Below are 22459 nucleotides of genomic sequence, written 5' to 3' on the forward strand. Positions count from 1 at the left end.
TAACTTTTTTTTCCTCCAAAACTGTATGAGCTTAGCTTTATGTTGTTTTCTCACTAAGAGTCTAGTTTTATTAAAAATGTTGGTATTTTTAAAATTAATACGTAGTGATTATTTTAATAGTTTCATTTTTCATGTAGTAATTTAAACTGTAAAATATGCTTATGTGTTGAGTGACAGTTAAAATAACTCAAGCTTATTAATATCTTTAATTTACTTCTGAAAACAGTATTAAGAATAGTGACACTCTTGGATTACAATTGGTGTTGTGGTTATTTCAGCTTTTAAATGGTAATTTAGAGTTATAGCAAACATTTAATTTGTATAATTTGTCTTGTTGTGGAGCATATATTTAAACATAAAAGGATTTTTTTCTGTTGAGAAAAATCTCTAGTAGAGAACTGTATTATCCTGAGCACAGTTTCCGAACTATTTAATAATACATGTAGACATGCAGTGTGACAGAGCTTTTTATTGTTGAAACTAAAATCACTTTTCATTTTTTCCCTCTGTAAGTCTGCAAACACTTTTCAGTGGTGGGAAGGGTGAACCAACTTCTTGTGTACTGTCTTAACATCTTAAGTGAAGCAGGTCTGTTAATTTATAAATAAAAGGGATAGGAATTTAATACCCACTAGTCTATGTATTGGTTTATACTTTGCCATATGTGTTAGAAAATGAAATTGAATTTGCTTGCCATAACTGAAACACTAGAACAAGATATATGTGTAAAACAATAGAACATAAGCTGCTTTATATACAGTTTTTTAATGTAAACCTTTTAAAATAAACATTTATGAACTTATAGTCCTGAATTCTAGTTCTTTTCCAGAGACAACATGAAAGGTTATTTCTTAGAAGTCTCTGAACAAAAAAAATGACATTGTTATCTACTTACAGCAGCTTGATTATATGGTCTTTAATATTCTGTTGATTTTTAAAATGCTAGACAGTGCAAACCAAACTAAAAGTTTTCAGCCCATATACATTTTAGGGTATGTTTAAGATATTATCTCAATAAAACAGGGACCATAGCTTTCAGAGGGTAGTGCTGAATGTGCTTATGGATTTTATTTAACTTTGAATTATTTCTTTTAATTGTGATGCTCTGAAATGTTACTGCTTACGAAGTAGGAATAAAACGTATATGAGAGTTACTGAGAAATGAAAGTTACACCCAATGAGTATTTTTTTCCAATGCTGACATGCATAGTCTAGTTCATGAGATAATTTTGTGGTGTTTGATCAAAAGAGAATTGCATTACAAAACTGCTCTTGGTGACCAACACTGAGTTTTTAAAATGCTGCTAAACAACCTACTACTCAGAGTTCCTTTGGGAAGGAAGGACTAAAGTCCTACTTCTGTCCTGGCCTTTGTATTTTCACTCTGAGGAGGGAAAGCATCTTCAGAATTCCCCTCCTAGCCTGGTCAGTCATGTTTATCCAAAGGGCCTCATTCATCCTTTTAATAGTTGCTCTGGGACAGGACTCGCTCTTCAAACTCCCATCTGCTTCACCTGTAACACCAAAAGAATGGGAGGTGTTCAGTCTCAGCAACCAGGTCTGCAGTCGTCATTGTCTGAGTGAGATGGCCACCTGGGACAAATGCAGAAATAGACCTCCTTCTAGATCTCAACATTGTTGCAGTAGAAAGCCAGGAATGGAGAAGAGTAGAAGGTGTAGAGAGTAAGGAATAAGTACAGCGATTTTTGTTTATTATCTCTATGCATTGTTTTTCTCCTAGACATTTAATAGTTTAATAATTAAAAACAAACAAACAAACAAAAAAACTAAACCTTTGCAGAGTTTGCTTTTAGGGAATTTTATTTTCTGACAGGTAACAATAGATACCATCTGCAACAAGAAATTTGATGTCAGTTGAATATGTTTTTCTGTCTTTTAAAAAGAAGCAAAAACATAAATTGTGAAAACCTGTATTACTGACTTTAAATGTCCATGTTAGTTAAACTTCTACTTTTCTTTGTTATTAGTGTAAAACAGGCAACATACGCAGAATATCCTCAGGTCAGCTTGACTTTATGCATGGCAATGCTTTGCTTTTTGTTGTATTAGAATAATTACTACTTCAAAAGCAGCATTTTTAATCAGCTTTTTAGAACAATTGTTTGTGTACAAGCATTTAAGTAATCATTAGTTCTGTTAAGTGACTCAAATTTAATATTAGTCACAAATATAAGGAATGTTTTTATTCCGTGATTTAGGTCGCTAACACTGCTTACTGAAGTAACAGGAGATTGTGAAATGCTTGTTGGACATTGAGTTATTTTTTTTCAAAGACAATTTTGAATATGAAGTTAGGAGCGTAATGAGCATAGAACGCATACAGAATGTGTTTGAGATTTTAAAAAATGCCTAGAGTGGTGCAATTCTCACACTTTGAACTCCTGTTTTTAACTTAATAAAGATTTCTATAAGCCCTAATACAAAAAGTGAAAGTGATTGGTTATATTTGTTGGTCATATTTTACTTCAAAAAACATAGCTTGTTTGGGTTTTATTTCTTCAGGTAATACTGAAAATTCATCGTGCTTTCATAACAAGTTGGGAAAGTAGAAATGCATCAGGAGACTTCCTGACTCAAGGGAGGGGAGGAAAAGGAAATTATGTATATGAGCTGGGAACTGTGCCAACACTGACTCATCCTTTTAAAATCACTTGATATCCAATAAGCTTACTGTCCTTACAGGACACAACTGCTTTATGTAGCTTTAACACCATAGTCAATATTTCAGAAGTGGTTATTCTGCCTGTGGCACATAGAAAAATGTTTTGCTAGATACTGCAATGTCTAACTGAGCTCTGATAAGTACAATAAAGGCTGACAAAGTAGTAAAAGGAAACCCGCAACTGTGGTTGGAACAGCATTAAGTAACTTGCTGGGGAATCCATTTTTCTGTTTTCAGCCTTATCTTCACTTGTACTGAATGTACATGTGCCTCAAGAATGTGCATTTGTCTAGAGGAAGCAAAACATTCCTGAAAAAGAGATTGAGAGGGGTGAAAACAAAGCTGCTGCTTCCATAATGGAAATGGAAAAATCAGTGTAGCTACATACCTAATACTAACAAAAACAACTGAAAAAAAGCAGTATTTTCATTGCTGTTCCACTTTCAAATCAAAAATAGTATAAACTGATATAGCTGTGTGTTTGTCACGTAACTTGAAATTCATTAATTGCAGTTGAAAAGTATTACAGGGAAGTACACTGTGAGCTGACCTTTACACCAATACAAATTACTATGACCTGTCTTTAAAGAAGCGGATTGCACTTCCACACTGTTGAAATATTTGTATGTTTATTTCAGAAACTAAAATCTAAAATTTATTTTATGGCTGTCATCTTGAAAGATGGGTAATATTTGAGGAGGCTATTCACCAGTGCTGGCAATATACATCCAACTTAGTTGTTGTGATTAAAAGCAGCAGAAAGTTGTACGTTTGTTTGGTTTGCTTGTTTTAGGTTTTTTGTTGCTTTTCTGGTTTTGTGGGGTTTTTTTTCCCCCTCCTATTCTGGTTTCTGGCTCCACAAGAACTACCAATACCGCTGCACACCCAGCTGAACGCAGCCTTCTGGTTGGTGCCTTGGCAGCGGCCGTCTCTGCAGGTCGAGGCAGGAAGATTGTGGCCAAGAGTAGTAGGGGCCATTACTCTATACATGGCATAAAATCAGTCCATTGTTACTGCGTCTAGCCGGGATGCAAGGACTTCCAAAATAACACACACACAAAGAAAAATCAAGTATTAAAAATAAAAAAAACTATTCAGAGAAGACCTTAGAAGACAAGTAGCTGAAAGGTCTCTTTACAGAAAAACAAACAAACAAACAAAACCAACTAAACCTCTCACTTAGCTTAAGGGGCAAATTAAGTCATAACTAAGTCTGTAACTATACATAGATAATTCAGAGCTTTTTCCTTGTGGATTATTTTGTCGGTGTCACAGCATACATTTAAATGTGGTTTTAATTATTTTTATCTTTAGTTGGTGGTTTCTGTGTCCTTTTCATATAAAATTTGTGGACTAAGAATACTTATATTTTTTGAGGTGCTATAATATTTAAATTCTAATGAGTGTTTGTTGTATTTTCTAAATTTATCAGATTTAGGTTGTGTCATAAGAATCTCTCTCATATGGCACTCGTAGTACTTATTGTAAGTGCATGTCTGGCAGCCCCCTTGTAAGGTGTCTACAGACAGTTTAAGCTCAGACTCCAGAATTCTCTCACAGACCCCTTTTACTTGTTTTTCCTTTCATACCACTGTCACATTATTTTCAGAAAATTGATCTGTAAAAAGATTGGAATTATTAGGAGTAATGAGAGAAGTGGAAATTACAAGCCTGTGAGGAATGGTAATGGTAACAGGAATGATAATGAGGATGATACCAGCAGCCCTCCTAGCAGTTCGGAGCCCAGTTCACTAGCCCTAGACCAGCTTTTCAGCTGTCCCTAGACCATAAACCTCAGAACAAGGTCTGCAGATAAACTATATAAACTATATTAAGCAAGCAGTGTGTTTTGCCATACAGATCTGCATGGGCCATTTCTTTACACACAGAACTGTTTTCAGATCTCCTGGTGAAAATTCAGAGATCCAAAGGATAAATTGCAGATGTGTATAAATAAATGCACTTTTTTTCTCTTGCTTTTTTGAGCTCTTTCGTTACTGCTGAGAAAGAATTACTAGTAAGGATCTTCTGCTTCTACTTCCTTTAGGGCCTGGAGTCCTGCTTGCTTTTAGTACATTATCTAGCAGGTGTTCCTGTAATAAGATCTCAGAAATAAATACAAGTATTTGATTTTACAACAAAATTAATTTAGTCTCCAAAAGTGAACATAAAATAAATTAGCATAAATTCACTTTTTTTTGGTAGCTCTTCTCTTTTAGATTTGATTTGTCAGTGGAATATAGTCCGTCCAGTGTTCTTTCCTAAGTGAGTATGCATTCCTGTGCATAGACATATATTGTGAGGTACATTACTAAGAGCTTACTTTTATTGAGATACTTACTGACTAGAATAGTTTGGACTTGTGAACTGTATCAGTACAGGAAGTTATTCTGAAATAGTGGTGTTTTAAATTCATACTAAAGCTTGTCACTTGCCTTCCAGGCCAGTGTTGACTTAATGCTATTATACTGTTAAGGAAATGTTAAGGAAACTCGGAGTAGTATTACCTTCTGTTTATTTCCTTGTGTTCTATATTTAGTTTTGTGAAAAAGGAAACCAGTAGCAACCACTTTAAGTTGACTAACACAGTTTTTTGAGGTTTGTTTTTGGTTTTTTGTTGTTTAATGTGCCTTTCTGTGAGAGTTTTACTTTCTAATGTGATGGCATTAAGTGAGAGCTGCATAACTAGAAAAAGAAATTTGTGTCTTGGGACTTGTGTTTAGACGTTGCCACAGTATAAGGCTTGAGAAAAGAGAGCTTTCCAAGGTTTTAAATGACAGGAATAAAATACAGGCAGCAGGGTGTAGTTATGGCTGGAAAGAAGATCTCACCATTGCAACAGCCGGATCACTGGTGAGTGAGTATAGTGGTGTGAAAGTTGTCAGGGAGTGGATGAAAGAGGAGGAGGACCAGAGTCTTTTAGCTTCATCTCATTTCATTTTAATTCGTCACATGGGACAAATGTTTTCTCTGAATATCAGGGGATGATCAGGGGCAGAGCTTAAGACAAATTCTGTACCACACCGGATGGCTGGTTTCTCTTCCAGTTTCCTGTAAGACAGCATCTATCGACTGATGTGATTAGTGCAATTAGCTCAGAAAGAGGTCTCTTCTTCTTACAGTGTGAAAGGCTTGTATTTTGATTCAGCTAGATAGTGGGTAAAGTGAGGATTGATTACTTCTGCGTGTAAGTTGAATATCCTCTCTTTTGCATTTTTAACTGCATTTGCAAAATACTGTTTAGGTAAAAATAACAAATGTTTGGCAATTATGTCAAGAAAGGAAACTGCAAATTTGTGGGTCCCTATTCATCATAAATGTTGCTCCCAAGCCTGTGTTCTGGAAAAAGCTACTAAATTAGGATATGATCAGAGTTTCATTTTGTTTAAAATAGAGGTGTATTGGGTCTGCCTTATAAGGACCGGAGAGCGTTGGAACCCTGAGAAAGTGTGAAGGCTGGGAACGTTCTCTTAGTATCGGGAATGTGAAGTAGTGGTTTGGGGTTTGTTTTTTGTTTTTGTTTTTCCAGAGGGTGCCCAAAATAACCACCAGAAAGTTGGTTGCATAATAATTGCATTCCATTTTTTGTTTGTGTATGGAGAACAGCTTAATGTCTTTTCTTATTCATTTCTTGCTTTTTGTTACATTTTGTAATGCTTTTAAAGCAATGTGTCCACCTCATTGCTTTGTGTCCCTGAATCTGAGTAGATAACGGAGAGATTCAAGGAAGTTGTTGCACACATTTTTTACTTTCCCAAGATTGCCAGGGAGCTAATAGATAAAAACAGTTAAACAGAAATGATTCAAAGTATCTGAAGTAATGTGTACTTGGCAATTTGTTCTACTGTTCTATTCCACCCCACGATTCTCTAAGATTGCAGTGGGTGGTTTAAGTAGTATGTAGTCCAACTGTTCACGTACTAATTTAAAAGATGAAAATACAGATGTCCACCAGTAAATAATTCCTTTGACAAGTGGGAGGAATCAGTATTTCTTTGAAACTCTATAAAGATTCAGCCTTGAGTAAATGATGGTAGCATTTTCTCCTCAAAGGAAAAAGGAGTTTAGGTTTATTAGGAGTAGTACACAGCATGCATACATGCACATACATGCAAAATTTTCACTGTCCTACATTGGAAACTGACACCTAACCTTATGGGTCATCATAGTTTTAGAACACCCAAGACAAATCCAAGTCCCTTACATTAAAATATCCTTTTTCATTTTCTGATTTTGAAAGTTGGCAGAATGTGCTGTGCATTATTTCAAGGTGTACACTGGATTATTTTTATATATGTACACATTCACACATAGGTGCTCAGGATTTGTTATGTGCAGTTTGTTTCCAACTTTGGTTGGAATCTTCTGAAGGAGAAATGCTGATCTAGGAGAAGCATGTGTTTGAGCATGCTGATGTGTATGGAGAGTTGCTGTGCACTTATACACGATACTGAAATGACCAGATACAAAAGGATATTTTCAGCAATAATTCATGCACACAAATATTGCTGGATACTTGAAAAAGGCATGAATTGGTGCTTCAGAAGCACAGCCTCAGAATGCTGTCTCTACTTTCCCATCACTAGAACTAACTTCTGCACCTGTTGGTGTATATAAATAAAGAGGAAGTCTGGGGCAAGGAAGACATACCTTTGGTGGAAAAGGGTCATGTTAGAGAATACTTAAGCAAACTGCATGTACATAAGTCCACGGGTCCTGATAGAATACACACACAAGTGCTGAGAGATCTGGCAGATGTCATTGTGAGGCCACTCTTTATTATCTTCTGATGATCATGGTGACTGGGAGAGAGGCGCCTGAAGACTGAAGGAAAGCAAGTGTCACTTTTTTCTTCGAAAGGTCAAGAAGGAGGACCCGGGGAACTACAGGGTGGTCGGCTACACCATCCCTGGAAAGGTGATGGAACCAAGTAATCCTGTAAACCATTTCCATGTACAAAAAGGACAAAAAAATATTGGGATTAGTCAGCCTGAATTCACAACAGTAAAATAAAATTTGACCCACCTAAGGGAGGATGCATAGAATGTGGAGCCAGTCATTTTTCAGCAATGCCCAATGACAGGACCAGAGGCAATGGATACAGACTGAAACACGGGAGGTGCTCTCTGAACATCAGAAAACACCTTTTCACTGTGAGGGTGACCAAGCCCTGGCACAGGTTGCCCAGGGAGGCTGTGGAGTCTCCATCCTTGGAGATAGTCAGAAGCTGCCTGCACATGGTCATGGATGTAGGTGACCCTGCCTGAGCAGGGGGTTGGACCAGATGATCTCTAGAGGTCAACCAGTCTGTGATGCTGTGAAACAGATCTGAGACTTCCTCATTAAACAGAGGAGGAGAATTCTCAGATTTATTTAATTCAGTATAGCACATAGAAAGAATAGGAAGAGAATGCACAAGACGGTGAAAGTTAGCTTATAGTCAGTGCTGTTTTGGTTGGATTACATGTAATGCCTAGATGGTTCTTCAGATGACATTGATAAGAATGCAGTTTTTTACTTGCTCTTGAACAGCTGCTGATAAGTTTTAAAATTCTTTCCTTGTGTGGCAGAGTGTTACTTTTCAGGAGATTTTTAAATTCTGGGCAGAAAATACTGAATTAAGTGCAGAGCACAAGAAGACTGGATCTGCTGCCGTTTAGAGCTTTCTGATGACTCCGGTTTCTGACAGAAGGGGGAGTGCTGAAGACTGGCCAGTTTTATAGAACAGACTATCCTTGATAAGAGAGGCAATGAGATTCCTTTCCTCACCAGAATTTTCTCAGTGGCAGGTGGAGGGTGTGCTGCTTTGTGGGCAAATGTCTTGAGTCTGTCTCATAAAGGTGAACATTAGCATCACTGTAGCATAGTGGTCCTCATTCAAGTGTTAAAATGGAGAGCTTTCCTCAGAGATCTGGTCTGTTTGATGCACTCTAGGTATGCTTTAAGAGGACTAAATTCTTAAGAAGATTGGTTTCCATTAATGAGTTGTGAATTGGGAATGGAGATTATGAACCAAACAATATGGGCTTAAGCACAAAAGCTTGGGAATCGCTGTCATGTTATTGTCAGCTCTGTTATTGTGTGGATTCTGATGCATCCCTGAAAGTTTAAACCATACAGTTGCTGAACTAATACTGCCTTTTGTAACATTTTTTTTCCTGTTTTAATTATGCAAACAGTGTTGCTCAGTGGTTTTTATCTATATTTGGGAGTGTGTAGTTGGTAGGATTCAGTGTCACTGGTATTTTTCAACATATTGTGAATTTATAAGCATTTTCACAAGATGCACCACTAACAGAAAATTATTCCCGTCTTCTCCTGTCAGGAAGAAGGAAATATCAAAGAAATTGCAATAACTCACCACGTAAAGGAAGGACATGAGAAAGCAGACCCTTCACAGTTTGAACTTCTGAAAGTACTAGGACAAGGATCCTTTGGGAAGGTTAGTAAATGAACTCTTGAGCCGGTTATTTGGAAATGTAGCACTGAATAACAGTTTGAGTGAAACATTTAGAACAGCCACAGTCTTTCATTAAAGCAGTGTTGCAAGTGAAAACTACTTTCTAAATTAGTGTTAACTAGCCACTGTGATTGTGGCAGATCTTTTTGAAGCACTAAGTCTTCTAGTTTGTATGATATGTAGATCTCCAGGGTCCATAGAAAAATTGGCTTGATATGAAATAATTGAGTATTCACTGTTAAAATGGAATGTTATTTTTCTATAGCTGTTCTTCTATGTTTGAGAGGGCAAGGGTTGAAGGATTTTTTTTTTTTTTTTTTTTTTTTTAATAAGTATTCCTAGTTGCTAACTTGCTATTGCTAGGTTATCACCAGTACAGAAGTTATAGTCAGAATTTATTTTTGTAGCAGATTGTAATTGTAAAGAACAAATTTTAGGCAATAATGGCTGCTGAAATAAACATGATGTACCATAGTTGTGTTCATGCTAGGCATTATCTGTCATAATTTGGTTAAGGCACAACGTACCTTGATGCTTATCTGAAGATCCATTTTTGGCATGTAATGAGTACTACCCACGTTGGGACCTCACTGAGGTGTACATGATTCATACTTCCAGTTGTCCAAATCGAACTTGGAAGGAAGGCATTAACTTAATGTGTCAAGACACATAATTGAGACAAAATGGCATATGCCATGTAAGACAACAGAGCCTCTGCATCTGTTTTCAGCCTTAATTGCAATTCTGAATGTGATGTTAAGCTCTAGCATATAATGCCAAATCCATCTTGGATATGGTGGGGAAATGAAAATAATCAGTCCAATTCTCTCTTGGTGGTAGGAAGTTGCTGTTAGATACATTATTGGAGTAGCAGTCCAGTTAACCTTGGAAATCTAGATGTTTAGAAACTATAAAATTTTGTGCTCAAACTAGGACAAATTCAGAGTAATGGAATTCCAAATGTGGTTTCTTATGTTGTTTGATTTCATCTGGAATCATAACAAACTTTTTATTTGTAAATCTTCAAATCAGGAGAAGTAAAACATTCAGGGGCAAGGAAAAACAAGATGAATTATAATTTCCTCAGTCCCTTTTATTTTATTGATATTATTTAATTCATTGCTATAACTTTGAGGGAGGGTGCAAGTTTTGAAAAAGCAAAAATATTTAACTGCCTAGCTGACTCAAAGTCTTGTATAGATGCAATTGTTCTAGGCTTTATGCGAAAAGGAATAATATTGCAAAACCTGTAATCCCTTTTTTCTTATCATTTGGGAAGATGTCACTACTGCCCATTCAGTTTTAAAAGACTAATTTGCATGCTTTTCAAGGTCTCTTGATGATATTCTGATAATCTGTGGATAGTGCAAAGGAATGTTAACGTAAGTTGGAATGGGACACAAAACCAAACATAAAACTAACTTCATATAGCATATTTAACATTCTCATATACCATAACATTTCTTTGCACTTTTTCATAAACAACCAGAAAACCTGTGGCAGGTAGGTATATATATATATATATATATGTATGTATGTATATATATATATATTTTTTTTTTTCTTCATTTCTAAATCTAAAATTTGGCTCTACTGGAATCAATTTCATGTTAAGGATATTAAAAACAATCACACTCAAGAAATTGCATTACACTGAGAAGGAAACGAAACAGACTTTAATGGAGACTGGTTGTATTTTATTGATATGTGCAAAACTCAACCAAAGCATGCCATAAAAAACATTGCTTTTTGTGACACAAGAGGTTGGTTCTTATCATTTTATAGGTTACTTAAAAAAAAAACTATTTTGTTATGCATTGGTTTATATGGTTTTCTGGATCAATTTTTCTACACACATTTATTTTCATATCTGAAAATTATTAGCACTTTTGCTATGCCATCTTCTCAATTTTAATAAGATAAAACTATTTAGAGAGTAAAACCAAAAAGCTGGAGTTTGTATTTCAAATTTGTCCCAACTTCTGAAAGAATCAAAATTCATCCTTTTTTTTTTCACAGTGGAATAAATTAAGTTAAATCAAAATTAATTTGGCAGACTCTTTGCCTTGCAAGGGAATTTTGTTTGACTTTGTGGAATTTAAAACTATTTAGAAAATAATAGCATTGGAAGGAATAATAAGGTCGACTTTTACTTTAAATAATACTGAGTACTTGAATTTTATAGCAAAGTATATTGATGACTTGCCTTTAATTTTCTTTTAAGAATTGTTTTTAATTTTCAATGCAGGTCTTTCTTGTCAAAAAAATCTCAGGATCAGATGCTAGACAGCTTTATGCAATGAAGGTATTGAAAAAGGCCACCTTGAAAGGTAAGCACTGTTTAGAGGGTGGAGGAAAAAAAAGAGAAATCAGGGACATAAAACCAAAACTTAATCTTTACACACATGTTGTTCTACAAATTGTATCTCAGAACTTTCTTCTGTCAAACAGCAAATCACAAAATATGCTTCCTTGTATTGTAAACCCAGAAGGATTAAGTAAACAGCAGGACTATATTGGTAGTTATAGGGGAAAGTAGGTTCCTTCCATGCCGAGTGTGTTAGGTGATGGTGGTTTAATAGACTAGTTGTTATATCTGCCACCCAACTTGCTCCTGAGCTGTTATTTGAAACTTAATATCATTTCTTTTTCGTTTGCTGTGTATCACCAAGGATACAGTTAACACCTTTTGCTCAGTTTATATTTAGATCATGATATTTAGAAGTGCATTATATCAGCTGTTTTATTCTAAAAGTTCTAAGCAAAGGAGTTTGTTTGTCTTTAAAACAGAAGTATACCATACATTTTCGTCAAACTTTTGGCACTTGTTCTGGATGTAGGATATATTTGATGAATCTTAATCATCTTAAGTTACATGAGAAAACAATTTACACCTGGTTTTTTTTTTGTTTGTTTGTTTTTTGTTTCTTGGGTGTTTTTGGTCTTGAATGGTATCAGTAACAGAATAATTTCAAATCTGAACAATCTCGGTTCTGTCCTGGAGAACTCCATAAGAAAAGATAAATGTATTTTTTACTGTAGATCAAAATGAAGGCAATCTTTCACATCAGTCCCTTGACCAGAACGTGTATTTGTTGCTTAATGCCATTGTTTAAGACTTCTATTTGTAGTTCTTCTGACTCATGACTGCATTGAAATTGTTGTGATAGTTTTGGGGTATTTCCAACAATCTCTAGTACTTTAAGTATTATTGATTATTCTATTGATTTGCAATTTTAACTTTGTTTCATCTTAAAATATTCATAGAATGATAGATGGGACAAAACCTCGCATCGATTGTGAGCTTCTGCTAAAATGCTGAACGTGAAATTTTTCTGCTTAAGATCTAGTGCTGAACATCTGTCTCAAATCTCATTAAATATCGCTTTCACTTAAAACTATTACAGAGGGTTTGAGTGCTTTTGAACAGTTTCCTATATTTTGATTCCTCTGTGTTTTGTGGCACGTGTTATTCTCATTATTTACTTCCTATTTTTCTGAAATCGATTTCCACTCATTTAATGTACTTTGATATCCTCAACAGCCTTTCATTCTCCAGGCTGTTAATGGCTCAGAACTGGAGTCAGAGGTCATTCAGCAGCTGCTTTTTTAAAATGCTTGAGGGCCTCTCTCCATCACCTTTTGATTGTGTTTTAACCTTGCATGTAAAAATTCCAGTCCAAGCTGTGGATCTAGTTTTGCCTACAGATGGCAGAGACTGATAAGTACTGAAGCTTGGCTTCTGGTTGGAGAAGCGAGACTCGTGGGCACTAAGAATTCAAGGATGCAAAAGGCTTGAGCCTTTTGGTGAGAGTAGCAGGAAGATGCCACATTTTTCCACACCTTGTCTCTGAAGTTTCAGATGCTTTTGAGTGTTTTCTGTTTGTGATTTAAGTTTTAAACCTACAAGCTGCTGCAAGCAAATGTAGGTTGCTGTTGAAGTCTTAATATGAAATTAACTGAAATTAATTATTTTTTCCATAATTGCAACATTTTTAGAGATTTATAATATTGTAATTTTAAATACTGTGTTACTTGATTTGTCTAAGGTCTTGTCTTGGCTCTTTCAAATTTATTTCATAGAGTTATTTTTGTGTTCTAAAATTAAAGATAAAGGTGCCCTTTAAGACTACTTCTTTATCAAAAGCAGTGTGCATGATTCACAAATCAAATTTAGAAAGAATGTTTTCATAGGAATGCAACTATATTAGCCAGAACATGTTGGTGTAACTGCACGGTCCAACCTTTTAATGTTTAGAACAAATCCCAAGAATATACACGTACAACTTTCTTTAGTGCAGAGACTAGTTTATTAATACACTCAGATAGAAGGTATCGTCTTTCAATGCCCCTTTATGATGGGGAGAGAGAGAAATGGCGCCAAATCATTGCTAGAGAGTCTGGCATCGATACTTCAGCAGTGTATATGTGGCAAGTACAGTCAACGAAAGTCAGATTTTTAATGGCTAATACTGAGATCTGAAATTACCTCAGTTCCTTACAGTTCTTTTTGGTTGAGATTTTGTAAATCTGGACTTTCTCTGGCTTTTCAGAAATAGGCTTGTTATCCATGCAACTGTTGCATAGCTATAGGCACTTAAGTCTTTTGAATTTTTTCTCAACTGAATCTGCTTTAAAAAAATAATATTCTGAATTTCAGTTTTATAATTCATATGAACCCTTGGAACAGCAAAACTGCACAGCTATCCTGTGAAATTTTCATGACTTCAGATGTAAAGGTCACAATTCAAATGTGATGCTTGCTCTGTGTTTGCAGAGCACTTATTTCAATTGCTTCCGTTTTTAGGAATCTGTTCTGCGGGGAGATGGAAACTTGATAGCTTTATTCATAAAAATGTATCTATATAATTAAATTTCACAAGTGCCTGTATTATTTTAAGTGCAAGTTTCTGGGAAAAGATAGCTAAACTTCTAAAAGACCCTTTTCCTTCTTGACTTTTTTCCTGTCATGTTATGTTTTAATATCTGAGAACTCTGGCTTGTTAACTGTACCAGAGATGTGGGCAACTTAAACTTTGGACTGGGGTGCTTCTTTCAAGAATTCGTAACATTCTGGAAAGGGTCAGTAACAAAACATAGAATAAGGGAAAGAGTAATGCAACATCTTAAACCACTGTAGCAAACTTCATTAGCTCTCATCTGTGAGAGTTCTGAATTTTGGCTGTGTCCTGGTGGATTTGGAGCTTTGGGTGGGAACAGGCGCTGCCTGGAAAGGCGGGGGAGCTGCCTGGGGTGCCTGAAGTGGGTCCTGCCTGGCTCAAGGATTGCCAGCCCCATATAGGGGGCATCTGCCTGGGGTCCTCAGTGCAGTCCATAGTGGCACAGGAGCAGGTACGTGTCCCGTTCTGAGCTGTGGTGGGACAGCATAGGCAGCTTGAGCAGTAACTGCTTCTGACATCTGATATAGCCCTCCATGCACATATTTATTCTCAGTAAGTCTTTTTAAAAGTACACACTACATTGAATGGATATTATTTTTATTTTAAGTTCACAATAAAGAAAGGAAGTTTTTTTTTAAAAATCCCTTACAAATTGTGGATCACAGAATGTTAGGGATTGGAAGGGACCTCAAAAGATCATCTAGTCCAATCCCCCCGCCAGAGCAGGGACACCTAGATGAGGTTACACAGGAAGGCATCCAGGCAGGTTGTGAAGGTACTTAATAGTGCAAGTTATTTGAATGAGTTAAACCAGTGTAAGTATCTTTATGATAGTAAAATTTTACTTATAAGTTTGCTTTGCTATAACTTGAATTCTCCCTACTTTTCGCCAGTAGAGAAAATGGCTGTTTACTATACATAGCTGTGGCAGTTTTGCTCTACTGTTTAAAAGGTTAACTAAGTATAGGGCTGACTGAAGGGCACTTATGTTTTTTCTTGTGCTTTTGTTAAATTTGTTTACCCAGTGTCAGATTTTTGCCAATAGCAGAAACTGAAGCAAATTGAAATGCATGAAGAGATCTATCAGAAAACTGCACTGTGACATAAATCTCTCTGAAGTCTATTCTGTGTATAGTGACCTGTAGGCAGTCGTAATATTATGGGATACGATGTGAAGTACGTCAGGAAACATAGGAAAAATACTGATTTGCAATGTAAATTATTTTATTTTTTTATCTTGCTTATGTTCTGTTGTAGTTCGAGATCGAGTTCGAACAAAAATGGAACGTGATATCCTAGTAGAAGTTAACCATCCTTTCATTGTCAAGTTACATTATGGTGAGTTGCAGAAAGATTCAGTTTTATGTTGTAAGAAAGGGTGCTTGTCAAGATAGTACCTAATATTTGCTTTGTAGTTCAGAGAATCATACAAAATTAGTGTGCTATCTAAATCCTGATTGCACAAAGACTTCCCGTGTAGTAATTCTCGTGCAAAGTAAGCACACTTCTAACTTGATGCACAGTGTTATGTCTTTCTAGGACTGGGTCTTGTAGCCCTTTGCTTTACTAGAAAGCAGTTACCTACTTACATCTAGCCCTTCTTTTCCAGAACCTCTTCTCTTTTGTATATGTAATTCACTTATTTTTTTCTAATTATTTCTTATCCTTACTTTAATTTATCTATAGAAAGCATATGCAATGACATTACTTCAAGTTGCACCAAAATTGGTGGAAATATGCCTTCTAATTTTAGTAGTATGGGCAGTCATAAACAATTATTAGGGGCGAGGAGGGGAGGAAATCAGTACTCTTAACATGTCATGCAGAAACTAAACTGAGAAAAGATAGATAATAGCTTCTGGTTTTAATTTTTGCAGTTGAATTTTCTTTTAGGATCCTGTTTTTCCAATAGTTCAAACCTCGTTCTCTGAAGTGGATTATGTACAGGTTTCACTGTATTGTCACTCTTTTGCAAAGTAGACAAGATCTCCCTGTTAAAATGAGTTCCCAGAGGTTTTAGAATATATGCATTAGTTGCTAATTTAACCTTTTAAATCTAGGCTTTTTACTTCCTAAAATCTGGAATGAAATGCGGACTAACCTAAGTACAGTTTATTTTCTTAGGAGTTCCATTGGTGATTTGCTTTGTTTTCATATGGCATGAGAGTTACTTGGTCTATGATAGAGGAACAGTTACTTCATTCATTTAAATATTTTTTTTTTTCTGCAAAGGAGAAAGAAGAATAATTCATTTGATAATGAAAATACAGGTGAATTATTGTGTATGTTATTCTTCTGATCAAGAGTAAGAGTAGACAATGTTTAATTTTTTTAATTGATCTTTTCAGCTTTTCAAACAGAAGGGAAGCTATATCTTATTTTGGATTTTCTCAGGGGAGGAGACTTGTTTACACGTTTATCCAAAGAGGTAAACTTTTTTAACTTGAAATTTGTGATAACATTTGACTATAAATTGCCTATATTAGGAGAGTTTACTTTTTAGCTTCTGTTTTCATTGAATAAAATTTTGAATATATTTTTTTAACCAGATAGGTTTTTATTTTATTTGCTTGGGGTTTTTTGCATGAAGTAGTCACTTCATGAAAATGTTGTTGGTAATCTACATTGTTTCTGAAAAAAAGGCTTAGACAGTCTCACTCTGCTGCTTTTTATACCTTGCAAAATTTTCTTCTATTGCTACCATTTTTAAGTATGAGTCTCAGAGCATGGATTAATATAAAGTAGTTGTATTCAAATTAACTGATTCATGTCTGGTTTTATTATCAAAATGTAGTGACTTTTTAACGATTTACATATGAGCACAAAATTGCATTCTTTATAAATATTTTAAAAGCAAGAATTATATTCCACTTGTTTTGGTAATTTTCCAAACAAATAGACTTTGCCTTTGTCATGCTGGTGATATCTCTGGGTAGATGTGTGAAATAATGGTTTTGGAAAGTTTAATTACCTCAAATTAATTTAACTCCCAAAATAAGTGCTGACATTTCATATATCAGATTTTTATTTTTTTTTTCAGCACTCATGCAAAAACTTCCAGCAAATACATAGTAGGATAGAGATATAAATATATCCAATGCATTTCCCTTGCTACAGAGTATCTGGTACAGTTGGGTCTAATTTATAAATATATCCAATGCATTTCCCTTGCTACAGAGTATCTGGTACAGTTGGGTCACCACTACAAAGCTCTACGGTTATTAAGAAGAAAGTAAAATGCAATGCATTTTGTGTATAGATCTGTGCTGACGATATAAATGATGACATTTAATTCAGGAAAGCCATCTGTTTCAAGTTGCTTCTTTTAGTTTGTTTTGCCACAGATAATTAGAAAGTTATTAGTACTCTAAAATTGAGATAGTTTTTTCTTAAAATCCATAGCTGCTTTTTGGTTCCCAAGAAAGAATGTATATTGCTTTCCTGATGATAATATTTTCATCTTGAGCCACTCAAATTTTAAAAGATGTAATATGGTTAGATAAGAAATATTCATTACAGGTACCTGAATCTAAGCTAGTTGTTCATAACTGATGGACTGAAATGGGCATGCTGGATGCAATCAATGTCATCCTTATATCAGTTCATGTGATTTGTAAATAGATCAGATGAACTGCAGCCTAAAAGTTCCTGCTTTTTCCCTATTGACTAAAAAGGGAAAAGTTATTAATTCAGAGATAGACATTTACACTGCAGATGTTTAAGGTTAGGAGAGATTAATTCCATGCAATGTTTTTAAAGAACATAGTATGGGTGTATTATAATCTTCCTGGGATTGTTCACTATTTGAGCTTCTAAATGTTTCTTATAGAAACTTCCCTTCTTGAATGTCCCTGTACTGAATGTTGACTCTTTTTAAAAAGTAACATCAGCAACAACCTTTTGAACAAGCTTTGATATCACTTTCACCCTTTAAACTACTAAGAGGAACATATGTGGTGTACTCCATTCTTAATACTTGCTTAAAATAGTGTTAATCTGTGCTCTCCATTGCCATTATTTTTTCCAAGTCTATATACTGTGTCTAAAGATGTTAGTTTTAAATACAGACTAGTAAGTGAGGTAGAATCAAATTATGCAGGATTTTTTAAATTTTATTTTCATCTTTTTCTCAATTCTCGGTAAACAGGATTAGTTTTTCTTCCTAACAGAAAATATGAAATTGCTATCTGACATCTTACCTGTGCTCTTACATAGGCTATTTCCTTAGTTTACTCTTTGATCTACCTTTTCAGCAGTCACATCTCAGGCTGCATCTTGAGGGTTATACCATCACTGAAACTTATTTTTTATGGTACTTATAGGCAGTCTCCTCAAAAACAAGATGCTTAAGCTTTTCTCATCTCTCTGACTTTGTAGACAACATTCAGGCATTTGGACCTCTTCAGTCCAAATTTGTTTTCTGGAAATGAAATGGTCACATTCAGTAAAGAGGTAGTCACATTCTTTAAATACTTCCCAAAATTTTTGGTCGCACTACAATGTGTCTATCTGTTCTCTTGAACAATCAGAAGCAAATAACCTCAGAAAGAATAAGAAGATATTGGCTTCAGAAGTTCTTTTTCTAGTATGTAGCATGAAATAGTATTGATTATAAAATCCTAGTTTTTGTCTAACCAAGAAATTTGAAATTGTAGGGTTTTTTAAAGAAATGAATTCAAGCATTATGAAGAACTGTTCTTCAAAACCAGTGTTACAGTTGTTTAGTTGGTGCTGGTGTAAGCATTACAGATTTTACATGTAAAATACATTGTTTTGCTTTTTCAGGTGATGTTCACAGAAGATGATGTTAAATTTTACCTGGCAGAATTAGCACTTGCTTTAGACCATCTACATAGTCTTGGAATAATATACCGGGACCTAAAACCAGAAAAGTAAGACTCCTCTGCAGCAAATGCAGTGTATTAATTTGATTTGTATAGCACTTCTACCGATGCACTTATCTTTCCAGCTGTTAAACCTCAGTAATTTGCTATATAAACTGAGCAAGGAGGGAGGTAGGGGAAGCTTTTTGCATGCTTTTTTAATTAAAAAGGTTGGATTTTATTTCCATTACAACATGAACATCTAGTTGCAGAGTGATATGGCAGTACTATAATCCATGTTATTTTAAGTAAAGACAACACTGAAGTATTCTTGCCTTTCACTTTCCAGATGGTTTAAGGTGTGCAATGGAGAAGAGGTCTTCTTGGGCTTTTGTTTTTGTCATTATTAGAGAATTTCCAGACTAGCAATAAACATAGAACAAATGCATTATACAAAGTTGCAGGTGGAACGTTGTATCTTTGGATTTGAAAACCTAACAGCAAACATCTTTTGCAATGCTGATTTTTAAAATCCACTGCAGTAAGAGCAGAATGCAGTTTTAATTTTAAAGTAAAATATGAGGCTTTATTTAACATATTGGTGATCACATAATTACACTGAAAACTTAAAATAAGCTTGAAGTTACAATTCTGGTATGGTGTTGTCTCAGTGTTAGTCATCTGTGCTTCATTCAAATGACTGAATTCTGTCTCCTGTTTATGTCTTCCCTCCAGTATTTTTTTAGTTTTAGACGATGTAAAGAAGAAAATGTCAGTGCTATCATTTGGAACATTTGAATATTTCAGATATAAATGCATACTGTAGTGTTATTCCTCTACCTGGAGAGGAATCTAAGTGACAGTATAATGCATGCATCTTCTGTTGTGCTTAATCAGATAGTTAACATACTCTGCCTCATTGCAAGGAAATCTATAATAGTTCTTAAGTCCTGATGTCCTCGATGATCTCACTTCTCTCTTACAGCTATAAGGGGAACCTGAAAATTCTGTGTGAAATAATTGTCTCATGTAAAGTATTAGTGAAAAAGAGCAAAAATTAGTACAGGTATTACAGAATCTGGCCGCTACATGAAAGTTCCATTAAGAGAGGATGTTCTTTTGTGCATCTCCTAGAAAAAAGATACACATTTAAAAATGCTTAGCCCCGACTGACAAGAGGAGCAGGATTCGTGCTCAAATCAGAAATTTGGAGGCTTTTGACGTGGAGTTGCACTTACAAATGAATGGGGAATTAATTATGTTTAAACTTTGAGAGTGTTCTGTTTAAGTAATTCTGAAGTGAGGAAAAGTAGGCTTACCAAGTAGAAAAAGATATTTAAAAAGCAAAGTGAGAGAACTTTAGTTATTTTGCTAATGCTTACTTCCAAGAGGAAAAGAACAAAACAGTAACTGTCAGAAGACTAAAGAGCTACTGCCTCAAGCATAGTGTGGTGGGGTTTTTTTGCATGTGTCTATACCTGTTGAAAAGCCCTGATTTAAAGCCTTGGGTGTATTTGATTAAAAAAAAAAAAAATCAAAGGTTGTAATTTCCTTCAAGTTATAGATGAAATAGTAGTGACTCTCCCAGGCTGTATCAATTCTCTGGGGCTGTTTTCCACCATGGAAACTGCAAAGGAGGAAAAGGGAAGGGCAGGGGAAATGTCCATGCCTGGGCCAGGTCTCATCCCTGGGGTGAAGCACAGCTCCCCACAGGACAAGCTGAAAGAACTAGGCCTGCTGTGTAGGTGGTGTTACAGAGTCCCATTCTGAAATACTTTGCATGCTTGGAATTGTGATTGTATTCTATTGTGGTTGAGGATAGTTGGCATCTCAGTGCAGCCCTTTTTGTGATTAAAATAAACAGGTGGAAGCATAAGGCCTGCTCTAAGTATAGGGCCCATGACTCCTGTCCTTTGGTACGACGTGAGAATACTTACTACTTGATGTTATTTGAAGGGGTCAACACCCTTTGAAATGATAATTACAAATGAATACTCATTTTGTATACATATGCAAACACAAATTATATTAACATGTCTTGCTCAGTTTAAGAGAAATAGAGCTATATCTCTGTTTTTAACAATTGTGATGACACATGCTACACGTGGCCAAAACTGAAACGTCAAGATAAATGTTACTACATGCCGTGCTGAATTCAACCAAATAGGTAAATAAAACTCCGATATCACAGAATCACAGAATGGTTGGGGTTGGAAGGGACCTCTGAAGATCATGCAGTCCAACCCACCTGCTAAAGCAGGTTCATCTGGAGCAGATCACACAGGAATGTGTCCAGGCAGGTTCTGAATGTCTCCAGAGAAGGAGACTCCACAGCTTCTCTGGGCAGCCTGTTCCAGTGATCTGGCACCCTCAAAGTAAAGAAGTTTATCCTCATATTCAGATGGAACCTCCCGTGCTTCAGTCTGTGCCTGTTGCACCTCATTCTGTCGTTTGGCTCTGGATGCAGTACTCCAGATGCAGCCTCAACAGGGCAGAGTAGAGGAGGAGGAGAACCTCCCTTGATGTGCTGGTCACACTTTTCTTAATGCAGCACAGGATACTGTTGACTGCCTCGGCCACAAGGGCACATTGCTGGCTCATGGTCAGCCTGTTGTCAGCCAGAACTCTCAAGTCCTTCTCTGCAATGGTTGCTTTCCAGCAGGTCAACCCCTAACCTGTACTGGTGCCTTGGGCTATTCATCCCTAGGTGCAGGACCCTGTGCTTGCCCTTGTTGAACTTGTTGATATGCCGATTATGTTTCATAATCTTTAAAAAAATAAATAATTGAAGAAAAAGAAAATGCCCATGCTCAAAGCATAGAATTACAGAATGGTTGAGGTTTGAAGGGACCTCTGGAGATCATGCAGTCCAACCCACCCGCTAAAGCAGGTTCCCCTAGAGCAGATCGCACAAGAATACATCGGGGCAGGTTTTGAATGTCTTCAGAGAAGGAGACTCCACAATGTCTCTGGGCAGCCTGTTCCAGGGCTCTGGCACCCTCATATTCAGATGGAACCTCCTGTGCCTCAGTCTGTGCCCATTGCCCCTCATCCTATCACTGGGCACCCCTGAAAGGAGTCTGGTCCCATCCTCTTGACATCCACCCTTGAGATATTTATAAACATTGATGAGATCCCCTCTCAGCCTTCTCTGCTCCAGGCTGAACAGACCCTTCTCTGTCTCTTCTGATAAGATGCTTCAGACTCCTCATCATCTTTGTAGCTCTTTGTAGCATCTCCTCCTAATGACTCATTTTCATGCATGTTCAATTCTGCTTTTCTTTGTGTGTGATGTTCTGTTTATTTATAAATGTTACCAGTACATTGTCTGAAATAATAGTTAGAAGATATTTTAATTTGTTTGTTTTATTCTTTTTCTTGTTTTTTAGCATTCTGCTTGATGAGGAAGGACATATCAAACTGACAGGTGAATAAAGGGAAATTGCAACATCTGGATCTTTTCTGTTCATAATAAAACCTTTGCATTTTCCTTTTTCTTGGTAAAGCAGTATGGTAAACCAAGTAATTTTAACTGAGGAAATTTTGCTGTGGAGCAAATAGTATAAGGAGTTGAGATAAATTAAGTATATAA

At 35.9% G+C, this 22459-nt stretch overlaps 1 protein-coding gene across 4 annotated transcripts in view; it reads left to right on the forward strand.

Moving 5' to 3' along the window:
- Positions 1 to 22459, forward strand: part of RPS6KA3 (ribosomal protein S6 kinase A3) — a 77289-nt gene that overhangs the window by 24675 nt on the left and 30155 nt on the right. For all 4 annotated transcript variants that reach the window (XM_065071503.1, XM_065071513.1, XM_065071529.1 and 1 more), the window contains 6 exons: positions 9009 to 9125; positions 11392 to 11473; positions 15302 to 15382; positions 16393 to 16472; positions 18830 to 18936; positions 22257 to 22294. In XM_065071503.1, coding sequence (XP_064927575.1) covers positions 9009 to 9125; positions 11392 to 11473; positions 15302 to 15382; positions 16393 to 16472; positions 18830 to 18936; positions 22257 to 22294 — 505 coding nt within the window. The remainder of the gene's footprint in view (positions 1 to 9008; positions 9126 to 11391; positions 11474 to 15301; positions 15383 to 16392; positions 16473 to 18829; positions 18937 to 22256; positions 22295 to 22459) is intronic.

This window comes from Columba livia, chromosome 1 (assembly GCF_036013475.1).
Source record: "Columba livia isolate bColLiv1 breed racing homer chromosome 1, bColLiv1.pat.W.v2, whole genome shotgun sequence".
Classification (NCBI taxonomy): Eukaryota; Metazoa; Chordata; class Aves; order Columbiformes; family Columbidae; genus Columba; species Columba livia.